At 33.3% G+C, this 26287-nt stretch overlaps 1 protein-coding gene across 1 annotated transcript; it reads right to left on the bottom strand.

The window, feature by feature from the left end:
- Positions 1 to 575: 575 nt before the first annotated feature.
- On the bottom strand, positions 576 to 24279 carry LOC143224026 (solute carrier family 35 member F3-like). The gene is made up of 6 exons (XM_076452488.1): positions 24264 to 24279; positions 6690 to 7074; positions 5360 to 5579; positions 4740 to 4868; positions 1839 to 2028; positions 576 to 811 (listed from the first exon to the last, which is right to left on the bottom strand). The coding sequence occupies exons 1-6, from the start codon at positions 24277 to 24279 to the stop codon at positions 576 to 578; spliced, it is 1176 nt and encodes a 391-aa protein (XP_076308603.1).
- Between the last annotated feature and the right edge of the window lie 2008 nt (positions 24280 to 26287).

Raw genomic sequence — 26287 nt, 5'->3', positions numbered from 1 at the left:
TAAAGTATGAACCTCACCCAGATAAAGTATGAGCCTCACCCAGATAAAGTATGAACCTCAACAAGATAAAGTATGAACCTCACCCAGATAAAGTATAAAGTGAAATTCTTGTACCTTTAAAATAGAATCTGTACAAATACTTCCTGTTCTCATGTGGTGAAACGAAAAAGGTAATCAGAGAAGAAACTGTATCCTCTGCTCTTTCTCTTTGTGCTTTCCTTACAAAATTAGTTGAGCAAAGTGGAAAGTCATCCTGAAACGAAACCTTATTTCTTTTCGTGGAAAGAAAAAACAGCTTTGAAATTACAAGTAGTAAAACGTTCTCCATTCCGTTTCTTTGAAAAGTTTATCAAAGTCAAATCATCAGTAACTTTATCTAGCAGGTAAAGTGATCAATCGAAAGAGTTTGATGATCGCAATATTTGAGAGAAAGGCAGTTAAAGTCAGTGACAGACAGGCTGTTACTTAGTTGTTAAATGGTTACTTTGAAATTTATGCAACAATACACTTTGATAAACATTGTCACGCCTGTACCTCTTACATTTTTTAAAATAGATTTTCATGTTAAATAAAATTTATTTCACGTGTCCACTGAGAGTCCTCAGGCGTGACCTTTGACCTTTAGACTGCTCCACCTCTAGCTGTTTTTCGGGTTCTTTCCTGTAGGTTCTTTTTCGTGCCAATAATATCTTATTGAGGTATTCGGGCCAGTTGCTGGGTGACAGTACCAGCAGGAAGCCGATATCAATGAGGATAACTCCTACCAGTTTCATACCTCTGAATACCACTCCATACACCCGGATATCAATAACTAAAATAAAAAAAAAGAAGAAATAACACATTTGGAAGTACACGAGTTTCACTATAGCAAACAGCAGCTTTTAATAAGTTTAGTTATCCACAGATCTTTTACTTGTTATTATGAAAACTGACCTGCTGAAACCGGAACTGCCAAGATTAGACCAAGGGTTAAAATACATCGTACGTCCATAAGACTCCAAAGTTGGTTAAAAGATTGGCCACTGAAAAAAAATTCAGACTAAATTGGTACAATGATGTTAACCGTTTTTTTAAATTGAAACTACAGTAAAACATTCAGCCGGGCAGAATTTTCGTTAAGCGAACTCAGAAGTGTTTGAAAATAAAAGCAAGATATTTTTAAGAGTTGTTTGTACAGCTACTCTGTCTCAGATATCACGTGGCACGTGCTACAATATCCATAAGTATCTATATACCTTGACTTTTCATTTAAAAGTAACGTGAAGTGAGATACGAAGACTCTCAGTTAAAATCAAATGTACTTGCAGATCTTTTCTGTTAAACATTAGTAATTTAATATCTAATTACATCATGTGTTACAGTACAGCATGAAAACAAACTCCCGACTCTTGTTTCGTGGTTGTTTGAGATATATTTTCAATACTCAATATTATTTTCCCAAACAAAACAAAACAAAAATTGCCTGATTCCAGATAACAAATATTTCAAATAAAAAATCACAATACTTCCAGCTCACCAGAAGTGTGAAATTATATGTATCCATATAAAAGGATCAAAACTTATGAAAATACGAGAAGAGCCATTAAAAACAAAATAAAATTTCGCTATGCTGAAGTTACATATAAAAATAATGATCCATAGAATATATATTTACTAAGAATTACGCAACATCACCCGGTAAAAGCCAAAGGATTTTAAATCGAATGATCGTTTGAACACTATATAAAATTAATGAAATACCTTTTAACGAGATTATTCTAAGACCTTCCTAAGAGAAAAAGTAATTTTAATGCTAATAAACCTTGACATTAAGTAACACAATAAATTACGAAACTTACCCAATGATAGGGATGCAGCGCCACCTAGTAAAGGCCATGGAAGTTGATTCCAAAATATGGTTTCAACATGAGTGAAATATAAGCCGACAAAAAGAGGCCATATCAGAAAAGCGTCTAATAAACCAATAAGAGTGAAAAACAGAGAAAGCTGACCAAAGGTCACCTCGCCTATGAACTTCTTGAAAAATACCTACAAATTAAAATATAGTTTATGTTACGTAGACACTGCAAAAGCAACGTACAATTACTAATTATTCTAGTAGAGCATGTTCTGGTGACTAAATTTTATAATGTCCCTTCAAGAAGAGCTAATTATACTAGTGAAACCAACGCAGAACTTCTGTTATAAATTTGCGTAAAATTACTCAGTGTCATCCGACAAAATATCAAATTACTCGATCATTTGAACAATTAATTATAGCTAGTTTGAGATGAAAATAAAAATGAAATTATATAATAATATATATAATATCTGTTGAAACGCGTCATACTTTGAACACCTACCATAATAATATATATAATATCTGTTGAAACACGTCATACTTTGAACACCTACCATAATAATATATATAATATCTGTTGAAACACGTCATACTTTGAACACCTACCATAATAATATATATAATATCTGTTGAAACACGTCATACTTTGAACACCTACCATAATAATATATATAATATCTGTTGAAACACGTCATACTTTGAACACCTACCATAATAATATATATAATATCTGTTGAAACAGGTCGTACTTTGAACACCTACCATAATAATACATATAATATCTGTTGAAACACGTCATACTTTGAACACCTACCAAATGAAATGTACTGTGACTGAAACACTTAAAACATGCTAAGACTTATCACGCGCGGGTTCGAATCCCCCTCACACCAAACATGCTCACCCTTTCAACCGTGAGGGTGTTATAATGGGTCGGTCAATCCCACTATTCGTAAGTAAAAGAGTAGCCCAAGAGTTGGCGGTGGGTGGTGATAACTAGCTGCCTTCCCTCTAGTCTTACACTGCTAAATTAGGGACGGCGAGCGCAGATGGCCCTCGAGTAGCTTTGCGTGAAATACTGAAACAAACAAAAACTTATCACGATTTCAACATCAACGTACTACAGAGTAGTTTCAAATGTGAAAAAAATGTGTCTCTATAAGAACGTTCAGAGATTTTTGAGTAAAAGTTCACGGGTACTTTTTTATAAGGAACTTAGAGTGCGGAATCCACTTCTGTGTACCAAACTTAACCAAACAAAACAAAATGGCCACCAGAACACGGAACGAGAGCTAATTTTGCATACTACTGTCATAGAAAAACGTTTTAAGCTCTGATATGCCCGTATTTTTGGAATATTGAATCCAAATTGCACGTTTCTTACAACCTAGAGCAATGTTTTACCTTACCTTCAAGCTGAATCCTAACAAAATGGCCACCAAGAAGAAGGCGCCGTATTAGTACATCAAAACAGTAATACCATCTAATTCGTTAAGAGGTATTTTGTTACACCTTTTATAATCAAGTTTTCTTTAAAATGCACTTATATAGAATCTAGAACTTTTTTCATTAAGTTAAATGAACTAAGATACCATAAGATAATGTTATGTAACTGCATCTTTATTACGGCTTAACGATTAAAGGTATAGTAAAGTACTCACCAGATAGCCCAATGTGACTTTTCTATACGAAAAACACACACACACATATCATAAAGTATCTCTTATTAAATTAACATTATTATTTTGAAATAATAACTTGAAGCTTTATTTTTTTCCGTCAATTCATTTTGTTGTATTTTGAAGGCCAAAACGTTGCCATAAGATTTAATAAGTGAGAAATTTGATTTGATTCCTTAAAATCATTGGGACAAGAATGTTTAAATGATTTTAAACATTGTAACTTATGTTTCGTCCTGTTTTCTGGTGGATATTTTGTTTATCCATTTCTTTAAAACGTTAAACTTGACAGATAAAGTTTGAAAACTAACACAAATGGATTCAACCCCCCCCCCAAAATCCTTCGGAAAAACTATATGCTAGCTTCTATTAAAAAATATCTAAGTGCATTAGATGTTCTGAAAATCGAGCTAGCACGCTATCGGCTGTTGGTTAACGTGCCTGAACTGTGAATTCAGAAGTTCAATGTTTGAAACCCGTTACGACACAAAAAAAATCGCTCGCACTTTGAGGACATGGGTGCGTTATAAAAGTGAAGGTCAAATCCCACCATTCGGTCAGACATAGTAGCTGAAGAGTTGCTGGTGAGAGCTGTTGAGTCGATTCCTTTCCGACAATGTATCAGTCCAATTTAAACTGCAAACGGCTCTGTGTATACAAAAACACGTGAAGCTTCGCACGAAAATTTTAAAATACAGAAAACGACTACTATTGTGATACACAATATTCTAGAAGGTGGTGTCGTTTTACCAACGCCCACATTATGTGAGGATTTGACGTTTGTACCAGCGCACTTTATCGAAATAAAGTAACCTTCAATATTTATTAGAATAAAGTTTAATAAGAGTTTCTGAAGGAAAACTGTTAAAGAAAATAAATGCTCGAAACTCTATTGTAACGCCATTTCTAAAGTGAGCGGAGTAAGTCCAGGAAATATTAACTATTCAGAACATATCAATGATCATTATCAAACATGATATCCTCATATATTCCTGTGTATATTTTTCCCAGTATCTTTATGATCATATTCCTCATTTAATACGAACGTGTAGATCCTATCATTAGCACTAACGAGACATAATGGTTCCGCTACACACACACACATATATATTTATAATCATGTCTTCCTTAATCCCTCTAAGTCTTGCTGACTAAATAATTTTGAGATTTAATATCAATTAGAAATTGTTAAAATGATCAAATCATAGTGCTTTACTAACCTTATATACTGCAGAGCCAACAGCTGATGCTGATGCTAGAATAACGCCCCCTAGTGTTATAGTTCTGGAAGTTCCATCCATGTAAGCCAAGAGTGAAATACCTGTATTGCACAAGATCACAGCCACTATCTAAGAAAAACAAATATACATGAACTGGTGATATATTTCCAAAGAAAACAAGAAGGTAAAAAAACTTTCAGTTACAATGATATGTTTACACATTAAACAGTTAGAAGTGTAAAGCTGTATTTTATACCTCCTCAACTGGTGTGTATTAATCTCCTCAGGTGCGTATTAGCCAGTGCAACAACAATCAGTTTCAACTTCACGTTAAACACCTAAGTAGCACTGCTATAATAAAAATTAGTATGGACACGGAATTCGGTTAGTGAAAATCGAAAAGATGGTAAGTTGATGAATATACTAACCCTAAAGATGGAAAGTTGATGAATATACTAACACTAAAGATGATAAGTTGATGAATATATTAACCTTAAAGATGGTAAGTTGATGAATATACTAACACTAAAGATGGTAAGTTAATGAACATACTAACTCTAAAGGTGATAAGTTGATGAATATACTAACCTTAAAGATGGTAAGTTGATTAATATACTCACCCTAATTCCAATAAATTGTTCATGAAGCACAACCCAAGATAGCAAATACACAAAAGAGACGGTTGAAGAATACAAAGCAACTACGACAGTTGTGTCAAGGATTCTTAATGAATGGATAAACATGTAGTTTGAGATGACCCACAGCAGACAGAAGAGTCCGCAGCGGCCAAGGAACTGGACAACGGTGAAACCTTTCTCTCGAAACCCTTCGACACACTCTCTGTAAAAAAAAAAGAAGTGAAAAACGCATTAATACTTGTAGCTGACTATAAATGTACAGCCCCTGAAATAGAAAACAAAAGATAGTGATAAAGTGTCATTGATTCTAAGTACGCAGGCTTTGAAATAGAAAACATAAAATAATGACATGATACGCTATAGTTGGTTGTAAAAATATAGTCTTTGAAATTATGGTAACAATTTAACAAATAGTTTGGCAGCCACGCGCACTTAATTTTCTTAAAAGTGGAGGATGATTGACAACCGTAAATTCGAAAATTTTTGGTGTGATTTGTTTGAATTTCGCGCAAAGCTATCTGCGCTAGTTGTCGTCCAAAATTTAGCAGTGTGAGACTAGATGGAAAGCAAGTAGTCACCAACATCCACCACCAATTTTTGGGCGACTCTTTTAGTAACCAATATTTGAATTAACTGTAACATTATAACGCCCCCACGGCTGAAATGGTGAGCATGTTTGGTATGATGGGGATTCGAACCCGAGACCCTCAGATTACGAGTCAAGTGCCTTAACCACCTGGCCATGTTGGGCTTAATAAGAAGAGGAAAGTGAAGAACGTGGGAAGTCATTTTGTTAAATATGTTTGAAGTGGAATGGCACTTACCCCTTCTTCCATCCTGGTTAGGTTAATATATTGACAGTAATATAGCTTTAGTTGGGTTTGGATACAACCCTCCAACACAGCTGTGAAAAAGAAATAATGTAAATGTATTTGGCATAGTCAGGTTTTACAGTCGTTGGGGGAGGAGGGGAAGAGAGGAGATGTTCAGGGAAGCCAATAAATTAAAAAGTTGAAGTTGATCTAAATTTTTATTTAAATTGTCATTAAATCAAATCAAGTGTAAAAGACGTTTTATTGAATGACACAAGACGTAGTATAGGAAGAAACCCAAAAAATAATATGTGATCAATATTCATGCATTTTCAGGGGGCCAGGTCCCCTGAGGTCTCCTTTGACTGCCTTTTCTGATTTGTGGTTACTTTCCGATATTATGAAAGTAAGTGAGCTAAAGAACTTTATTACGTACAAACTGCTATTGTTTTCAGCTTCGACATAAATATCATAAACACGTAGTTAATGGTTTAGCTTACTTTAGCACTTTGCTGCAAGCAGTTGGTGGCGTACGTGAGCAAAGCCTCGCTCCCATATAAATCGGGAAGAAGAAAGCATTCCAAATTGCACAAAACCAGGTAGTAAATAAGGGCGCATCGTAGGAGGATGACGTCATCGTAGATGTATGTGCAATAGCAGAACTGTCCTTTTCGTTACCAGCTGGACTTGATGAATTAGGCACCAACACTCTGACGTAGACGTTATTTATATAGGTGGAATTGAGCAAATGAGCGACGCTCACCCAACAAGAGGCCAATACGACCATCAGGAACATTCCAATACTGATTAGCTGTGTTTGTTCCTTTACACAATGTTGTTTGGCTTCGTCATTTTGGGACTCGTTTTCAATGTCTTCGGGATCGTCTATTCAAAAAGAAAAGCATTATGACCATGACTGCAGAGAATGGACAAAATTTAACATATTGTCTTTGTTATTAGGGATCAAAACTACACAATGAGTTCTCTGCCCACCACGGGTATCGAAACCCGGATTAGAGCGTTATAAGTCCGTACAAATACCACTGTGTCATTGGGAGAGGCATACTGTGAGTAACACAACAGAGTAACAACGAGAACGAAAATGAAGACACTAAGTTAAATAATCGAGTTGAAGCTTATACAAGTTTTTTTTCAGAATATCCCAAATTTCTAAATAACTTAGAAGTAATTCTTAGTAATAAAGATATGTTAAATAAAGGATTAGGATGTGCTTGTAACTTATCGAGTTTAAATATGAAGAACTGATAACAGATATAAAAACTAACTTGGATAACTGTAAACTTTGAGAACTGTAAAAACGTAATTAGAACTGAATGTCAAAAAACTTGTAGACAATTTTAACCCGATCGTAACTAAATAAAATACTGATACGAAGGTCATAAAATCGTTAAGAGAAACATATTATTAATTGTTAAACAGATAAAAGAAGACAATTGTAATACTTAATAAATGTGACTATATTAAAGGAGCTGAAAGTCTATTAGAGGAGGGTACTTAGGAAAAACTTAAGCATAACCGTAGAAGTAAGTATTATGAATCAGTAAAAAACGAATGATAAAAAACTATTTAACTTTAAGTGGTTTAGAGAACAAAGGTAAATCCAGCTAGTTTTATTTCTACAATATGTTATGCACTTCCAAAGATACATAAAATGAATAAAAATTATAGGCCAATAGCGTCGTCATATCAAATGGCTAAAAAAATATTCGTTTTTGAGAAATAAAAATAAATATATAGTTTAAAAAATACTCCAGAATTTGTAGGTAAAATTTTAAATATAGAACTAATTAAAAACGAGTTGTTTGTATCTTTGACATAATATCGTTGTTTACGAAAGCTCCCGTAGAAGGTGCTATTAAGTTTTTTAGAGAATAAAGTATGTTTCATTGATATTTGAAATTTCGTGGAAAGCAACACGAGGGCTATCTGAGCTAGCCGTCCCTAATTTAGAAGTGTAAGACTAGAGGGAAGGCAGCTAGTCATCACCACCTTTAGGCTAATATTTACCAACGAATAGAAGATTAATCGTAACTTATAACGCCCCCACGGCTGAAAGGGCGAGCATCATTGTTGCGACGGGGATTCGAACCCGCGACCCTTAGATTAGGAATCGAACGCCTTAACCCACTTGGTCATGCCGGGCTGGCATGAATAAAATAAAAAAATAAAACTCCAGCAGTTGAAGTTATACTTAATTTAAGAAAGAACTGTGTGAAAGATTCATTTTTAAAAATAAACAATTATGTTTAGAGTCAAATTAAAGGATTAGTTATAGGATCGCCACTTTCGCTGTTGTTGTATGACTTGTATAAGGTTGTATTTTAAACCATAGTCATAAATAATGCAAAATATAAACCTGATATTCGGATTAAAATATGTAGATAACACTTTCTTGTTGTGGAGATATGGTAATAAAGCATTGAGTTTGCCTGCTATCTGAATACTATAGAAACATCTATACAATTTACTTATGAAATTGAGAAAAATAATAGCTTGCCTTTCTTAGATGTAATAGTAAAAAGGAATTTACCAAGTAATCTAGATATAATACATATTTTTCGAAAACCTTTCTTATGGTGCAGTTAAACAAAACAAAATTTCTTATCTATAGTTAGATAAATTAATGAGTCAGTATGATTACCAGTAAGTAGGGTTAAAGATAATTTGAATATGAGGAGTAAGTAAGATTGCCAGTAACTAGGGTTAAGGATAATATGAATATGATGAGTAAGTACGATTACCAGTAACTAGGGTTAAGGATAATATGAATATGATGAGTAAGTATGATTGCCAGTAACTAGGGTTAAAGATAATTTGAATATTCTCATATCACGTACAGTGACGTCACCTGGTTATTTTAACTAAGACTAAAAATTTATTAATTAAAATAGGAATCACTAATGTAAACTGCAAGAATAACTAAAAACTAATGTTGCTTTCACTGAAATGAGCTTTCTAGATAACTTTCTTTACATTTGTTTCAACAAATATGTGATTTGGTTAAAATATTCATCGACCTGTATTAAGATTACTTTTCGATTGTTCAGGTCCTTAATAAGCAACATAAAAAAAACTTTCAGATATTATACAACATTGGATTTATCGTAACTTGATCTACATTTCGAGTGTATCCTAAAACCATCGATCATGGGTCACACTCAACACTCTTATCATCATCTGTAACTATACTCGATTTTCTACAGCTGGAAACATTCCAGTCGCTTTAATAGTTAGATGAGTTTAAGACGTGGTTTCGGTTTTGTTTTTAGTATAATATTTGCTTATGTTTTTTTTATATATATATATTAAAAAAGAACAGAAACAATCTATGTTACTTTTAACAATGGTGTCCGACTAAAAGCGTTCCAAAACGTTTACAAGCTTAAGATAGTGTGATGTGAAATCTATAATACGAACTATGGAAAAGTCTAGATACTGGAAGAATAAGTAGTAATACAAATTTGGAAAATTATAGAATAACGTATTCATACTGCGATTTTTTGATGAACAGTGAAAATCATTTTAAAATACCTCTCAGTGGCACGGCGGCATGTCTGCGGATTTACAGCGCTATAAACCGGGTTTCGATACTCGTGATGGGCAGAGCAGATAGTCCCTTGTGTAGCTTTTGCTTAATTACAAACAAACATTTTGAAGTAATATATTAATTTTTTTCATGAAACAAATTACAGCTTTATTACTACACTAAATAAATCCCTAAATTGTTTGGAATAAATTCTTAGCTAGCAGTTAAGAATAAAGATGAAACATCGATATAAGAGAGAGGGCTCAACTGACGAAAAAAATGTATTTTATTCTTTGTGAGTAAGACTGTTTGTAATTAAGCACAAAACTACACAGTGGGCTATCTATGCTCTGCCCACCACGAGTATTGAAACTCTATTTCTAGTGTTTGAAGTCCGCGGATATACTGCTGTGCTAATGGGAGGTATTATAAGCAAGAAAGTGAGAAATGTATATTTCATTAGCTATGTTCCCCTGACGAAGAATAGTCAACTATTAGAGAAAGCTTGAGTGTTAATTTAGCTAATAAATATAGAGGAAGGGTTTCATAGATTAATTTACCTTAATCTCTCCTCAAAGAATTTCAAGTTCCGCGAGTATTGAGAATTCCCTCTTGTTTAATCAAATATATATACTGTGTTTGTTTTGTTTTGTGTTTGAATTTCGCGCAAAGCTGCACAGGGCTATCTGCGCTAGCCGTCCCTAATTTAGCAAGGTAAGACTAGAAGGAAGGCCACTAGTCATCATCATCCACCGCTAACTCTTGGGCTACTTTTTTTTTACTAACGAATAGTGGGATTGATCGTAACATTATAACGCCCCCACGGCTGAAAGGGCGAACATATTTGGGGTGATGGGGATTCAAACCCGCGAAAGAGTCGAACGCCTTAACCCATCTGGCCATGCCGGGCCGTTACCGATACTGACGGCCAGTTTGAGTTTTAGCTTCGTTCCAAATACAGAGATTTCTCTGATAAAAATAGGGCCCGCCATAGCCTGGTGGTTAGGGCACTCGACTCGTAACCTGAGGATCGCGAGTTCGAATCCCCATCACACCAAACATGTTCGCCCTTTCAGTCTTGGGGCATTATAATATTACGGTCAATCACTCTATTCGTTGGTAAAAGTAGCCCAAGAGTTGGCGGTGGATAATAATGATTAGCTGCCTTCCTTCTAGTCTTACACAGTTGAATTAGGAACAACTAGCGTAGGTAGCTCTCGTGTAGCTGCTTGGCACGAATTCCAAAAACAAACAAACTGATCAAACTTATTGTTATTTATACAAACAAAACACTACATATTTCAATTAAATTTATTATTGCATTTCAAAAGTAGTTGTACTGCGCAAAAACAAATCTTAACCTTCATTTGTCTGTCATATTGCGCATTTGTAATGACGTGTCAACATAAATAAATGAAATACATTGTGAGTACCTACCACTAAACAAGTGGATATGTAACCACTTAAATTTCTCTTTGTTACTTCCAGTTTACTCAAATATATTAACTCTCTCCAGAGCTTAAATTCCTTTGTGTGTCTCGCGACTAGTTATAACTTTCTCACTGCCTTTTAGCAACACTGTAATTGTTTGTTTTGTTTTTTGGAATTTCGCACAAAGCTACTCGAGGGCTATCTGTGCAAGCCGTCCCTAATTTAGCAGTGTAAGACTAGAGGGAAGGCAGCTAGTCATCACCACCCACCGCCAACTCTTGGGCTACTCTTTTACCAACGAATAGTGGGATTGACCGTCACATTATACGCCCCCACGGCTGGGAGGGCAAGCATGTTTACGCGACGCGGGCGCGAACCCGCGACCCTCAGATTACGAGTCGCACGCCTTACGCGCTTGGCCATGCCAGGCCAGCAACACTGTAAAACAGGTCGTATCAGAGGACTGAACTTAACTAACAAACTTATAATTTACCTAAGTATTGTACTATAGAGGTCAAAATAAGTTTTGTTTACTTCCGTTATTACTTTATTAAAGACCGAGTGTGTTCTAATGATTAGTGTGCTCGGTCTGTGAATCATAGGATTAATGGTTCACGGCACGTTGCTGTAAAAATATTCTTCGCAATTTGGCGCCTTGGGAGCGCTATAAAAATGACGTTTAAATCACATACTTCTGTCAGTCAACAATAGCCCAAGACTTGGCAGGTGATACTACTAATTAGGCACCTCTCCTTAAGTCTATTACATAAGCCTTGAGTAAGCTCGCGAGAGCCCCAAAGTGACACAGCGGAATGTCTACGGACTTATAAAGCTAGAAACCGGGGTTTCGATGCCCGTGGTGGGCAGAGCACAGATTGTGTAACTTTATGCTTAACTACAAACTGTTTATTACAAAGATAGCACAGTAAACATCCTCTGTGCAATATAAACTTGTTAATAGACTATGTATATTCTCCCTGAGAATTTTCACGTTACTGAGGAAAGGCTTAGGGTTTTTATATTTTTGAACGTTCGTGATAAAATAGCTTAATGCAATATTTAAAACACGCGTGAAACTTAACTTCAATATTTCTCTAATGTCTGAGAAAATCATGGAAAACAAAACAGAACTTCGGTAAAAGTACATGTTATAACTTATTCTAGAATTATTCCAAGTATTTTTAGTGTATAGATTAATCACAGAATAAATGTTTTTCTCTTTTTTTTTAAACAAAACTCGGATTATTTATTATGTTACATTAATTTGTAATTACGAAAGTATGAGAAGAGTACATTACAGTGAGGGCATTTTTAACCTCTCTCAGGTTTTATGCTTTTTTCATATTCTTCACCTGAACATGCTCAGAATCATGATTCCTCTTCCTGTATTTGTGACAACACTCAACAGAGGTCACTTTTTGTAGGCATTCATGCCACTTGGAAGAGCTGAATTTTAATATAAACAAACCAAAACGTACTTTAATCAAACACCGATTGTCTATTTTTGGAATGGCATATTTGTAATGCCCAGTATTCCTTGTTTCGAAATTAATTATTTATTAATGTTATATATTAATGACTATTTCGCTTTGTTATTTTTGTCCTATTTTTCAAAGGGAAGATATTTATCTAAGGCATTTTACAGCAAAATACGAGTTGCTGTTTTATTTAACTTCACCTTCCTGTTAGAATACTCCTTACATTAATATATTTTTCCAGCTCACTTAATCTGTATTGTAATATTTATTCATCTGATTTTTCCTTCCTTCCCTGATGGATTTTTTTCTTATTATTAATCGTTTTCAGGACTTTTATAAATGTTTCTCTGATTCATTTTTATCTTACGACATTTTTATTTATCACTACAAGGTTATTGAACCTTTAACTGTTAGTAAGAATATAACCGGTCGATATTCGTTACTAACGTCACTTCAGTTAGCAACTAGCTGATTAATAACACTGTTAAAGCAACCTTCCATCACGTAACACTCCAGAAATAGAATTACATATTTCTGACCCCAAAAACCTGTACTTTTTAGTGTTGTATACAAGTAATGATTGTTTGTTTGTTTGTTTTGGAATTTCGCACAAAGCTACTCGAGGGCTATCTGTGCTAGCCGTCCCTAATTTAGCAGTGTAAGACTAGAGGGAAGGCAGCTAGTCATCACCACCCACCGCCAACTCTTGGGCTACTCTTTTACCAACGAATAGTGGGATTGACCGTCACATTATACGCCCCCACGGCTGGGAGGGCGAGCATGTTTAGGGCGACGCGGGCGCGAACCCGCGACTCTCGGATTACGAGTCGCACGCCTTACGCGCTTGGCCATGCCAGGCCCTACAAGTAATGAAAACGAAAATTTTCATCTACGACACGACTTCGCGTTGGATTATTGTATTGGTTGTTATCCTTTTTCTTACTTCTGGGTTACGTGTATAATTGAGCACTACCTATTGGTATTTCATATTAGAGTAATTCCATCTGGAAGATTTTATTTGGTTGTTTTTTTTAGCACCAAACTGCACACTGAACTTTACGTGCTAGGCCAACTACAAGGCTCGAAACATGAATTTTGAACAGACTAGAAGTGGTTGATTCCTCCTTTGGTCTGTTATATAACAACTTTAGTGATGACTTTAAAACTATCAGTAAAGTTTAAAACTTTAAATTGTCAGTATCATAATATTGTTCAAGGTGTTCTTAAGTCATCCTTACTTGTTTATTCTAGTATTCTCCAGCCCATCCTCAAACTATTCTGTATTTTGGTATTGTTTAGGTTGTTCCTGACCTATCTTTTCGGTAGTCTTGCGCTTGTCAAACCGTTTTTAAATCATCCTGTCAGTAATGTAGCGCCATTCAAACTGCGTTAACTTATCTTGTCAGTATTTTAATATTCTTCAAACTGTTATTAAGCTATTTTGTCAGTATTTTAATATTGTTCAAATTGTTATTAAATTATCCTGTCAGTATTTTAATATTGTTCAAACTGTTATTAAGTTATCCTGTCAGTATTTTAATATTGTTCAAACTGTTATTAAGCTATCCAATCAGTATTTTAATATTGTTTAAACTGTTATTAAGTTATCCTGTCAGTATTTTAATATTGTTCAAACTGTTATTAAGTTATCCTGTCAGTATTTTAATATTGTTCAAACTGTTATTAAGCTATCCAATCAGTATTTTAATATTGTTTAAACTGTTATTAAGCTATCCTGTCAGTATTTTAATATTGTTCAAACTGTTATTAAGTTATCCTGTCAGTATTTTAATATTGTTCAAACTGTTATCAAGCTATCCTGTCAGTATTTTAATATTGTTCAAACTTTTATCAAGCTATTCTGTCAGTATTCTAATATTGTTCAAATTGTTATTAAATTATCCTGTCAGTATTTTAATATTGTTCAAACTGTTATTAAGCTATCCTGTCAGTACTTTAATATTGTTCAAACTGTTATCAAGCTATCCTGTCAGTATTTTAATATTGTTCAAACTGTTATCAAGCTATTTTGTCAGTATTTTAATATTGTTCAAACTGTTATTAAGTTATCCTGTCAGTATTTTAATATTGTTCAAACTGTTATTAAGTTATCCTGTCAGTATTTTAATATTGTTCAAACTGTTATTAAGCTATCCAATCAGTATTTTAATATTGTTTAAACTGTTATTAAGCTACCCTGTCAGTATTTTAATATTGTTCAAACTGTTATTAAGCTATCCTGTCAGTATTTTAATATTGTTCAAACTGTTATCAAGCTATTCTGTCAGTATTTTAATATTGTTCAAACTGTTATTAAATTATCCTGTCAGTATTTTAATATTGTTCAAACTGTTATTAAGCTATCCTGTCAGTATTTTAATATTGTTCAAACTGTTATTAAGCTATCCTGTCAGTATTTTAATATTGTTCAAACTGTTATCAAGCTATTCTGTCAGTATTTTAATATTGTTCAAACTGTTATTAAGTTATCCTGTCAGTATTTTAATATTGTTCAAACTGTTATTAAGCTATCCTGTCAGTATTTTAATATTGTTCAAACTGTTATTAAGCTATCCAATCAGTATTTTAATATTGTTTAAACTGTTATTAAGCTATCCAATCAGTATTTTAATATTGTTTAAACTGTTATTAAGCTATCCTGTCAGTATTTTAATATTGTTCAAACTGTTATTAAGCTATCCTGTCAGTATTTTAATATTGTTCAAACTGTTATCAAGCTATTCTGTCAGTATTTTAATATTGTTCAAATTGTTATCAAGCTATTCTGTCAGTATTTTAATATTGTTCAAATTGTTATTAAATTATCCTGTCAGTATTTTAATATTGTTCAAACTGTTATTAAGCTATCCTGTCAGTACTTTAATATTGTTCAAACTGTTATCAAGCTATCCTGTCAGTATTTTAATATTGTTCAAACTGTTATCAAGCTATTTTGTCAGTATTTTAATATTGTTCAAACTGTTATTAAGTTATCCTGTCAGTATTTTAATATTGTTCAAACTGTTATTAAGTTATCCTGTCAGTATTTTAATATTGTTCAAACTGTTATTAAGCTATCCAATCAGTATTTTAATATTGTTTAAACTGTTATTAAGCTACCCTGTCAGTATTTTAATATTGTTCAAACTGTTATTAAGCTATCCTGTCAGTATTTTAATATTGTTCAAACTGTTATCAAGCTATTCTGTCAGTATTTTAATATTGTTCAAACTGTTATTAAATTATCCTGTCAGTATTTTAATATTGTTCAAACTGTTATTAAGCTATCCTGTCAGTATTTTAATATTGTTCAAACTGTTATTAAGCTATCCTGTCAGTATTTTAATATTGTTCAAACTGTTATCAAGCTATTCTGTCAGTATTTTAATATTGTTCAAACTGTTATTAAGTTATCCTGTCAGTATTTTAATATTGTTCAAACTGTTATTAAGTTATCCTGTCAGTATTATAATATTGTTCAAACTGTTATTAAGCTATCCTGTCAGTATTTTAATATTGTTCAAACTGTTATTAAGCTATCCTGTCAGTATTTTAATATTGTTCAAACTGTTATCAAGCTATTCTGTCAGTATTTTAATATTGTTCAAACTGTTATTAAGTTATCCTGTCAGTATTTTAATATTGTTCAAACTGTTATTAAGCTATCCTGTCAGTATTTTAATATTGTTCAAACTGTTATTAAGCTATCCAATCAGTATTTTAATATTGTTTAAACTGTTATTAAGCTATCCAATCAGTATTTTAATATTGTTTAAACTGTTATTAAGCTATCCTGTCAGTATTTTAATATTGTTCAAACTGTTATTAAGCTATCCTGTCAGTATTTTAATATTGTTCAAACTGTTATCAAGCTATTCTGTCAGTATTTTAATATTGTTCAAATTGTTATTAAATTATCCTGTCAGTATTTTAATATTGTTCAAACTGTTATTAAGCTATCCTGTCAGTACTTTAATATTGTTCAGATTGTTCTTCAGTGATCCATTCAATATTCAAATATTATTCAAGCTACTTAAAAAAATTCCGCCAGTGAAGTGAGTAGCTTTCATCTACCAATTAATGGAAGCTTTGTTTCGTTTACCTTTTATTCTCAAACTAAGTGCTAAGTTTACCGTATTGAAAACTCAGAGCAGTAGTGTTGTAGTGTAGGCTCAAACTGCTTAGAGCTTCAAGAAAGAAAAAAAAATCCGAGGAGCTTTTAACTACTTGAAAAAAAAATGATATTCAGAAAATTACACCGAGACATATTTAAATACTTTAAATACTTTAAAATTAAATACTTTGAATACTTTAAAATTAAATACTTTAAATACTTTAAATTAAATACTTTAAATACTTTAAAATTAAATACTTTGAATACTTTAAAATTAAATACTTTAAATACTTTAAATTAAATACTTTAAATACTTTAAAATTAAATACTTTGAATACTTTAAAATTAAATACTTTAAATACTTTAAATACTTTAAAATTAAATACTTTGAATACTTTAAAATTAAATACTTTAAATACTTTAAAATTAAATACTTCATATACTTTAAACTTAAATACTTTAAATAATTTAAATTAAATACTTCATATACTTTAAAATTAAATACTTTAAAATTAAGAACACAAACTAACTAAATATGATTAATAGTGATTTCTTATCCAGAGAGTAATACAAAACTACATGTTATTCTTACCTGTGTTAAAGTCGTCAGTGTATACAACGTCAGACAAAAACATTATAAGGGTAACCAACATACAATGTAGGGTATCAAATACTTCGTCGTCTATATAACACTAAAGAAACTAGTGTCATTACGAACAGTGAAAATTCCATACTGCCAACAACTGGTTTGTAGTCGTATTGTTATAGCCTTATGGTAACACAAGCGACTCACATATTCACTGTTGCTATGGTACGCTCTAGTTACTGATAGCGAGTGCACTGTTTCATGTTCTATTATCTGGGACTGATAAAAAAAGTAAAATTAGGTATTTTAATATTATTATAATATTCTTAATAATTTCTGGGTTTAAAAGGGATTTCATATAAATCGCACTATTAATTATGTATTGCAAGCAAAAAATAAAGAAAAGGATCTATTGAATTCCCGTACGAACTGTTACTTAGATTTGTTGTTATGTCGTTATGTTATGTTAGCCTGTATTTGGTTTCCTTGTTTTCATATTATATAGTTTCTGATTGGTTTCGTTGCATGTCAAGTAAAATAGGTAATCCGTTGTTGATTTCATTGCTGTCCGTTTTAAACCATGTCCGGCATGGCCAGGTGGTTAAGGCACTCAACTCGTAATATGAAGGGCGCGGGTTCGAATCTCTGGCACACCAAACATGCTAGCCTTTTGATCCGTGGGGGCGTTATATTGTAACAGTCAATCCCACTATTCGTTGGTAAAAGAGTAGCCCAAGAGTTAGTGATGGCTAGCTGCTTTCCCTCTAGTCTTACACTGAAAAATTAGGTACGGCTGACGTAGATAGCTCTCGTGTAGCTTTGAGCGAAATTCAAAAAACAAACAAACCGTTTTAAATTATTAGTCTCTGACTGGTTTCGTTATCAATTTAACAAATAATTATTTGACAGTAGTAAAAGAAACAAAATATGTTTGAAGTAAGCTTTATACATACAAATAGTTGTTCCTGATCTTGATACTGTTACGTTTTTGTTTTTCTTCTCTCTTCAACCTTCACGGGGTGGTTAGTACGCTCCACTCGCAAGTTGCAATTCTTAGGATCGAATTCTTAGGATCGAACTCGCTTTCCACTTCAGTCGCATGGGTGTTATAATGTGACTGCTAATCCTATTATTTGTCGGTAAAAGAGTTAGTGGTGTTGCTATTTGCTTTTCTTCTAGTCTATCTTTCTTAGTGGTTCTCGAGTTGCATGCCCAAAATTTGAGCAAATGAACAATATACCAGTAAAGTTTTCGCCATATATCTGATTTTTTGTCAATTTACTCCAAATTCAAATAATAGTGTTGGAAGTATGCTTATATTTGCATATTCAAAGTGCAACCTATTTAGTATTTTTTTTCTCTCTTATTTACAAAGTAACGAGTGGCCTGTCGCGCCATCAGGTGACCGTAAAATATACTAAACCGAAGTCTAATTCGATTTCTATCCTTTTCACTGGTAAAAGAGCATCTCTGGAAAATTACTGATGAAATATCAAGTATGTTTCTAAATCATTAAGAAAATACACAGTTTTGATAATTATTTATTCGTAACTATAATTATATTATTTATGAGTATCATGAATAGTATACAAAATAAACAATTCGGCACAGGATGCCTTTAATTAATTAGTAATTGTATTCATCACTAGTAATCTCTATTTTTATGTAAAATTTCCGGCAGCGGTTAGACAGGCTTTATGCTAAGCTTGACGATGCTACAAAGAGCCCCTTGGCACAGCATCTTTGCCTCCCAGTAGCTTAGCAGTAATTCTGAAGGCTTATAATGCCTATTGTGTAGCTTTGTTTTAACTAAAGACGACGTAAAACGTTTACAGCTAAATGTGAATTTCGTCTTAAAGGAATTGTAAATAAGCTTAATACTTAACACGGTCGATACCTGAAGAGTTATTGTATAAACACAGGAATCCAAATTCACCGCTGATGGTTATTCCTGAGAGTATTTATTTGACAACACTGACCTGCTTAAACTCGAAATAACTAACTTATGTTTACAATCAAGGCCTTCTTCAAAACGTACTGAAAAAGTTGCTAACTTAATAATAAATCAGAAATATTAAATCATTAATTAAAAATTAAATTTGTTATCCTTTTGAAACAATATTCGAAGTAAAAACGTTTCAGAGAACTGCAGTGTTCTAATTAACTTATTAAAAGGTAAAAATTGTAACCAAGAAGTTTTAATTAAATTATTAAAACGTAACAACGTTTAAAAGAACTGTAATCTGAGTATTGTGATTAATTTATCGAAAGGTAAAAATGTTTCAGAAAATTACATTAAGAAATAATAGTTCTCCGTGGTGTCTATATCCAGTTAGGAAGTTTTAAAGACCAGGGCCTCTTTGAATGTTAATGTTTTATCATCTGTTGCATTGACTATACTGTCAAATTGTTAGAGTTAAATAGCATCAGCTATCAGTGGCGGCGCCAGGATATTTTCGTTAGGGGGGCTGAGGTAAACTATGGAGGGTCTTCCCAAAATGCCATCAATACGAAGTACAGTTATAATAATGTAAATATCAAGATACAATAAAGGTGTGCGATTTTGAACTGCGTTTTCCATATTTTATGAATATATGTAGGTATCAATATTGGGGGGACTGAGGGAAGCTTAAGCCCCCCAAGCCCCCCTTGGCGCCGCCACTGTTAGGTATATTCTATATTATGCTGTAAAACACATGAACTGTTAAATTTTCCTTTTATAATAAAATAAAATAAACGTAAGTAACTATTCAGCACCAATTTCTCCACACGTGAATATTATTCCAACCTTGAATCGATTGTTGTAAATTAGAAATTCTCAAAAGTATCACAATTTGAAGCTGCCCCTAAATGTTAATTTTACCTTCATCACGACAAATGTGATAACTTATAGCTTATCAGGCAAGAGTTGTTATAAAGATAGGCGTTTTCTTTCTCAAAAATGGTTATTTTGTTACTTGGTAATTGAACTTATCGCACATTCACAGCTACTACGTAAAAAGAGAAGAATGACGAATTATTGGCTTGCTTGGCGTTTCCTCGAATGTGGTGCATTGTAGTTACATTTCTGTCGTTTCATTCAATGATTCTTACAGCTGAAAGAACGCTTAACGTTAGAAACGTAATATTACTAAATAGAATATCGATATTGGACTTCACGTATGTAACACTTTTATTTTGAAGGTAATTTTAAAAAACATGCGCACGTTGATATCTCTGTTAATAAACTGGATTTCGCAATTACTTATTCATGAGGTACGGTAGATAGAATGAATTGTAAAAATACAAAAATAGTTTCCCACTAAACATTGTTCATTAAAAATACTAGCTTGTACGGTAGTAAACTAAAATAGACACTTTCTCACGAAATATTGTTTATTAGGACTTGACACGAAAGATACTAGCTTGTACGGTAGTAAACCAAAATAAACACTTTCTCACGAAATATTGTTTATTAGGACTTGGTACAAAAGATACTAGCTTGTACGGTAGTAAACCAAAATAAATAGTTTCTCACGAAATATTGTTTATTAGGACTTGGTACAAAAGATACTAGCTTGTACGGTAGTAAACCAAAATAAACACTTTCTCACGAAATATTGTTTATTAGGACTTGATAAAAAGATACTAGCTTATACGGTAGTAAACCAAAATAAATAGTTTCTCACGAAATATTGTTTATTAGGACTTGGTACAAAAGATACTAGCCTGTACGGTAGTAAACCAAAATAAACACTTTCTCACGAAATATTGTTTATTAGGACTTGACACGAAAGATATTAGCCTGTTCGGTAGTAAACCAAAATAAACACTTTCTCACGAAATATTGTTTATTAGGACTAGGTACAAAAGATACTAGCTTGTACGGTAGTAAACCAAAATAAATAGTTTCTCACGAAATATTGTTTATTAGGACTTGGTACAAAAGATACTAGCTTGTACGGTAGTAAACCAAAATAAACACTTTCTCACGAAATATTGTTTATTAGGACTTGGTACAAAAGATACTAGCTTGTACGGTAGTAAACCAAAATAAACACTTTCTCACGAAATATTGTTTATTAGGACTTGGTACAAAAGATACTAGCTTGTACGGTAGTAAACCAAAATAAACACTTTCTCACGAAATATTGTTTATTAGGACTTGATAAAAAGATACTAGCTTATACGGTAGTAAACCAAAATAAATAGTTTCTCACGAAATATTGTTTATTAGGACTTGGTACAAAAGATACTAGCCTGTACGGTAGTAAACCAAAATAAACACTTTCTCACGAAATATTGTTTATTAGGACTTGGTACAAAAGATACTAGCTTGTACGGTAGTAAACCAAAATAAATAGTTTCTCACGAAATATTGTTTATCAGAAGGACTTGATACAAAAGATACTAGCTTGTACGGTAGTAAACCAAAATAAACACTTTCTCACGAAATATTGTTTATTAGGACTTGGTACAAAAGATACTAGCTTGTATGGTAGTAAACCAAAATAAATAGTTTCTCACAAAATATTGTTTAATGGAAGGACTTAATTCAAATTATACTAGCTTGTGCGGTAGTAAATTAAAATAGGTTCTCACGAAATATTGTTTAATGGAAGGGCTTAATTCAAATTATACTAGCTTGTGCGGTAGTAAATTAAAATAGGTTCTCACGAAATATTGTTTATTAGAAGGAGTTTATAAGAAAGACGAATTTGTATGGTGGTAAACTAAAATAGACAGTTCCTCAGGAAATGTTGTTTATTAGAAAGACTTGTAAGAAATGTTTTACTTTCAAGAAGCAGTAAGTTAGCTCTAATTTACAAATGAACACTAATCTACGTTTAGGCAAGTTTGATAAAGAACAGACTGAACCTTGCTGGTTAACTATCAGAAGACTTTATCTTACTATAAATTGAAATGGATTGCCAAGCCTACTTCATATACTAATATAGATTATCCATAATACTTGTAGAAACCTAATGTCTGTTTTGTATATGTTCTTTCATACGTGTGTTTACTCGCCTAATAGTAGCACCTGTGTTCTTCTTAGCATATCTGAGATATTTAAATGTGTAGCGAACGAGTTATTTAACTGCGTAATTCTATCCTAAAACTGAAAATATCATTCTGAAGTTTAGGATGTTAATTGATTTGAAGATGTGGCCTTCCTTTGACCTAAAACAATTCGTACATTATATACTGGGAATTTTGACTTGCATATGACAACAGTCATTCTATAGATTTTTTTTGGGGGGGACATTAAAACTGGTATAGTAGAAACAATACTATGTGGTTAAATATATCTATATGATTTAGTTTTATGTTAGGCTTAAACACTGCCAAACTTTCACTCACGTAACATCTAAGATACAGTGTTTTAATTTCATTTGGATATTTATCCAGCCAGGCCTGGTGGGTTAAGGCGTGCGACAAGAAATCTGAAGGTCGCGAGTTCAAACCCCGGTCGTATTAGACATGCTCGCCCTTTCACCCGTGGGGGTGTAATAATGTGACTGTCAATTCCACAATTCGTTGGTAAAAAGAGTAGTCCAAGAGTTGGCGGTGGGTGGTGATGACTAGTTGCCTTCCTCTAGTCTTACACTGCTAAATTAGGGGCGGCTAGCACAGATAGTCCTCGTGTAGCTTTGCACTAAATTACAAAAAAACACACAAATTTTCCAGCCATTGCCATCACTATTATATAAGTGAAGGCTAGTGTTTGTACGGAGCTCATACCTGTGAGGTCATATAAACATCCAGTAAAAACAATGTGAGATCATTTACGTTAACAAACACTAATTTTAAACATAAATCTAAACACTGTGTTTTTACGGATTTCTTTTGTGGACGGACTGTATCACATCATCTACAGAATGTTTCTGATATAAGTTTTAATAGTACATCTATGGGCCAGACACCCAGGATTTGGGCTGTATGTAAGACCTGGATATAGAACGTTATTCCGGAATTAGCTAAAAACCCAATTTTAGCGCTTTTAAGTTAAATTAAAAATCAATCCACATAAGGGTTTTAAAAGACAAATAAATCACATATTTACCGACACATAGCAAGTTTTTGATTCCTATACTACACAACAGTTAACTTATAAGATGTTTGTGCTATGTTGTTGACTTGGCATACATCAAACATAGTTTGTTATGTTCTTGTTCTTTGTCTTCAGATTAGATATGAACACCTTGGTGTCACTGGGATGATTCTCATTACCTTGATCAATGGTACTATACTGCTTTCAATGTACCTCGCTCACAGTAACGCTGGGTAGATAGTACTGTAGATTCCAGCTGAAACCCATATTTCAATCGACGAAAGTGCCATCTAACTGCACTTATTGTCCTCCAATCTTCAATCTCTCTTTCACTTCTTTTAATGTTATTGACTAACACACCAGTGTAAGTACAACTTGTATCTGAATACATTTCTCTGGCAGAGTTTCTTGTACATCGTTGGCAGATGAGAATAGTTTTGTATCACCGGATTTCTTTTAAATTACGTTTTTAATCACATTCATAAGACAATATGGATCTCTTGGGAGTAACACAGTGCATAGAATCCTTAATACTGTCATCCAGAATGCAAACAATCGACTATTCTTGTCAAGAGCACTGAAACTTGATCTCTTCCGTTGAGTTCCTTTATTTGGAAGGTTTGACGTTGCTGTGGATTTGATACCAAAAAACTACCGAATTTAATAGACATTGTTCCTGCGCAATGTTGGAGTGCTACAACAACGACTTGGTTTCATACATGATTTCTTGAATAATCTGCGTCGTTTCTTTCGTGTCACGAAACCTAATGGATCCTCAGAAGTATCGTTAGACGTTTCATCTTCATCACCTTTCAATACAGTGACGCAATCAGTCTTTCCTTTTATTCTTTCTTCGTGCCTGTTATTTCTCTATGGCTGATATTCACCTGCTTGTCGTGCCATCTTGACCTTTGGGTCTAAACCGCTGTATCCACGCTAACATCGAGGGCATTTCCAACAAGTACCACACATACACACTTTGAACTTACAAGCCATTTCCTTTTTTTCCTGTATTAATATTGCTTTATCAATACAAGATCAATATACTTACTCACTGAATGTCGATATTCGTTTTGCGACCAGCCATGGGTCTGGTTTTCACAAAAGAGTGCGGCAATCGCCTGCTTCTTGTCCAATCAGGATTTGTTAAAAGTATCAGCCAATAAACAAACAATCCGGAATGACTTGAAAAAATTAGGTTCTGTAAACACTTTGGTGCTTAGCCTATTGAAACATTGCTTAAAAAGACTTATTTTTCTCTAAAAACACAATCCAAATGTAACCATCTCGATTTGCTTAAATCATCCTCAGTTTAAGGATGGCAGCCTTTTCTGATGTGGATTTATTTCAGTTTATTCCTCGATATCATGCATTAAACGGTTTCTTCCAATAGAATATTGGTGTACAACGAATTAACACCAAAGATGATCAGGTGAAAATCATTTTTAAAACATAAGCCTCGAAGCCTTGTCAGAGAAATCAAAACTGATTTTACCATAAACTTATTAGTCATACGTTTCTTGGGAAATTTCGTTTAAGAGTATAGTACTTTGTAATTTTAAGCACTAATTTACGATACTATTAGCCTCATAGGAACATTTGAGTTATGGATTTTCGGTTTACCTTCCATAAAACCAATATTCCAACCCAGTGGTCTGATATCATGAAAACCTTTTCAATCATTATGTTATCCTATTATAACGTAAGATAACACCTCTGCACGGCCTGATTGGTCTGATATCATGATAAAACTTTTTTAAACATTATTTTATTCTACGTTAATGTAAGAAAACACCTTTGTAATTTTCTTTCTCTTGTCGAGCCACCCGCTACTACAGCGGTATGTCTCTGGATTTACAACGCTAAAATCAGGGGTTCGATTCCCATCGGTGGGCTGAGCAGATAGCTTGATGTGGCTTTACTATAAGAAACACACACACACGCTTCTCTTGTCGAAGTGGGATATTATCTAAGTTCTTGAACTTGATAGTGTCATACCTTACCATGATAGTGTCATGAACTCTAATGAACTACCATGTGTTCTTTAATAATGTTGTCCAACGTCTTGCTTTCTTTTCTCAATTTTTATGACAACAATGCCCTTGTTTTTTTACTTATATATTTGCTGGTTTCAAGTTATTTTATTATGTTTTACGAGTTTTAACAATTTCAATGCCTTCTTGTATACACGACAGAAAGTATTTGCTCACAGACTTAGGTTCTGCATGGCCAGATGATTAGGGCTTTTGTCTCGTAATCTGACCGTCGCAGGTTTAAATCCCCGTCACACCAAACATTCTTGCCCTTTCAGTCGTGGGGGGGGGGAGTTATAATGTGACGGTCAGTCCCATTATTCATTGGTAAAAGAACAGCCCAACAGTTGGCAACGAGCGATGATGACTAGCTGCCTTCCCTCTAGTCTTACACTACTAAATTAGGGACGACTAATGCAGATAGTGCTCGTGTAGCTTTGCACGAAATTTGAAAACACTTGTTTGTAAGTAAATTCATTCTTTACGAGTTGTTTTTGAACCTCCTCATATAACCGTCTACAAGTGATTATTGTTGAATCAAATTTAATTTGTAAACAACAACAACATGAACCTGTTCTACGTGTACTTAGAAAATTTAAATACACATTTTTTTCTAAGTTTTAAGAGACGAGGTTTTTCGTGTACATATTGTATTATATTACCTATAGAAAATTATTTGTGTTACCAGTCGATTTTCTGGAAATCGGAAAAATTAATGTAAGTTTAAAAAAAACAACAAAAAAAACTGTATCAAACATCGTAATTGAAATCAAGTCCATAAGTTTTAGTTCACGTATTTCTAATTATGAAGTGCAAGCGCGTCAGTAAATATAAATAAATGAATAATCTCAGAAAGAAGTAAAAACAGGTGGGAACAT

Source organism: Tachypleus tridentatus, chromosome 8 (genome assembly GCF_004210375.1).
Source record: "Tachypleus tridentatus isolate NWPU-2018 chromosome 8, ASM421037v1, whole genome shotgun sequence".
Taxonomy (NCBI): Eukaryota; Metazoa; Arthropoda; class Merostomata; order Xiphosura; family Limulidae; genus Tachypleus; species Tachypleus tridentatus.
The sequence above is the reverse complement of the archived record's forward strand: the minus strand, read 5'-3'. Positions and strand labels throughout refer to the sequence as shown.

Coding starts and splice junctions, on each gene's coding strand:
- LOC143224026 (XM_076452488.1), bottom strand. Junction 5,580..6,689: donor GCTTGCAGCAAAGTGCTAAA/GTAAGCTAAACC, acceptor TTTTTTTTACAG/AGAGTGTGTCGAAGGGTTTC. Junction 4,869..5,359: donor AACAATTTATTGGAATTAGG/GTGAGTATATTA, acceptor TGTTTTTCTTAG/ATAGTGGCTGTGATCTTGTG.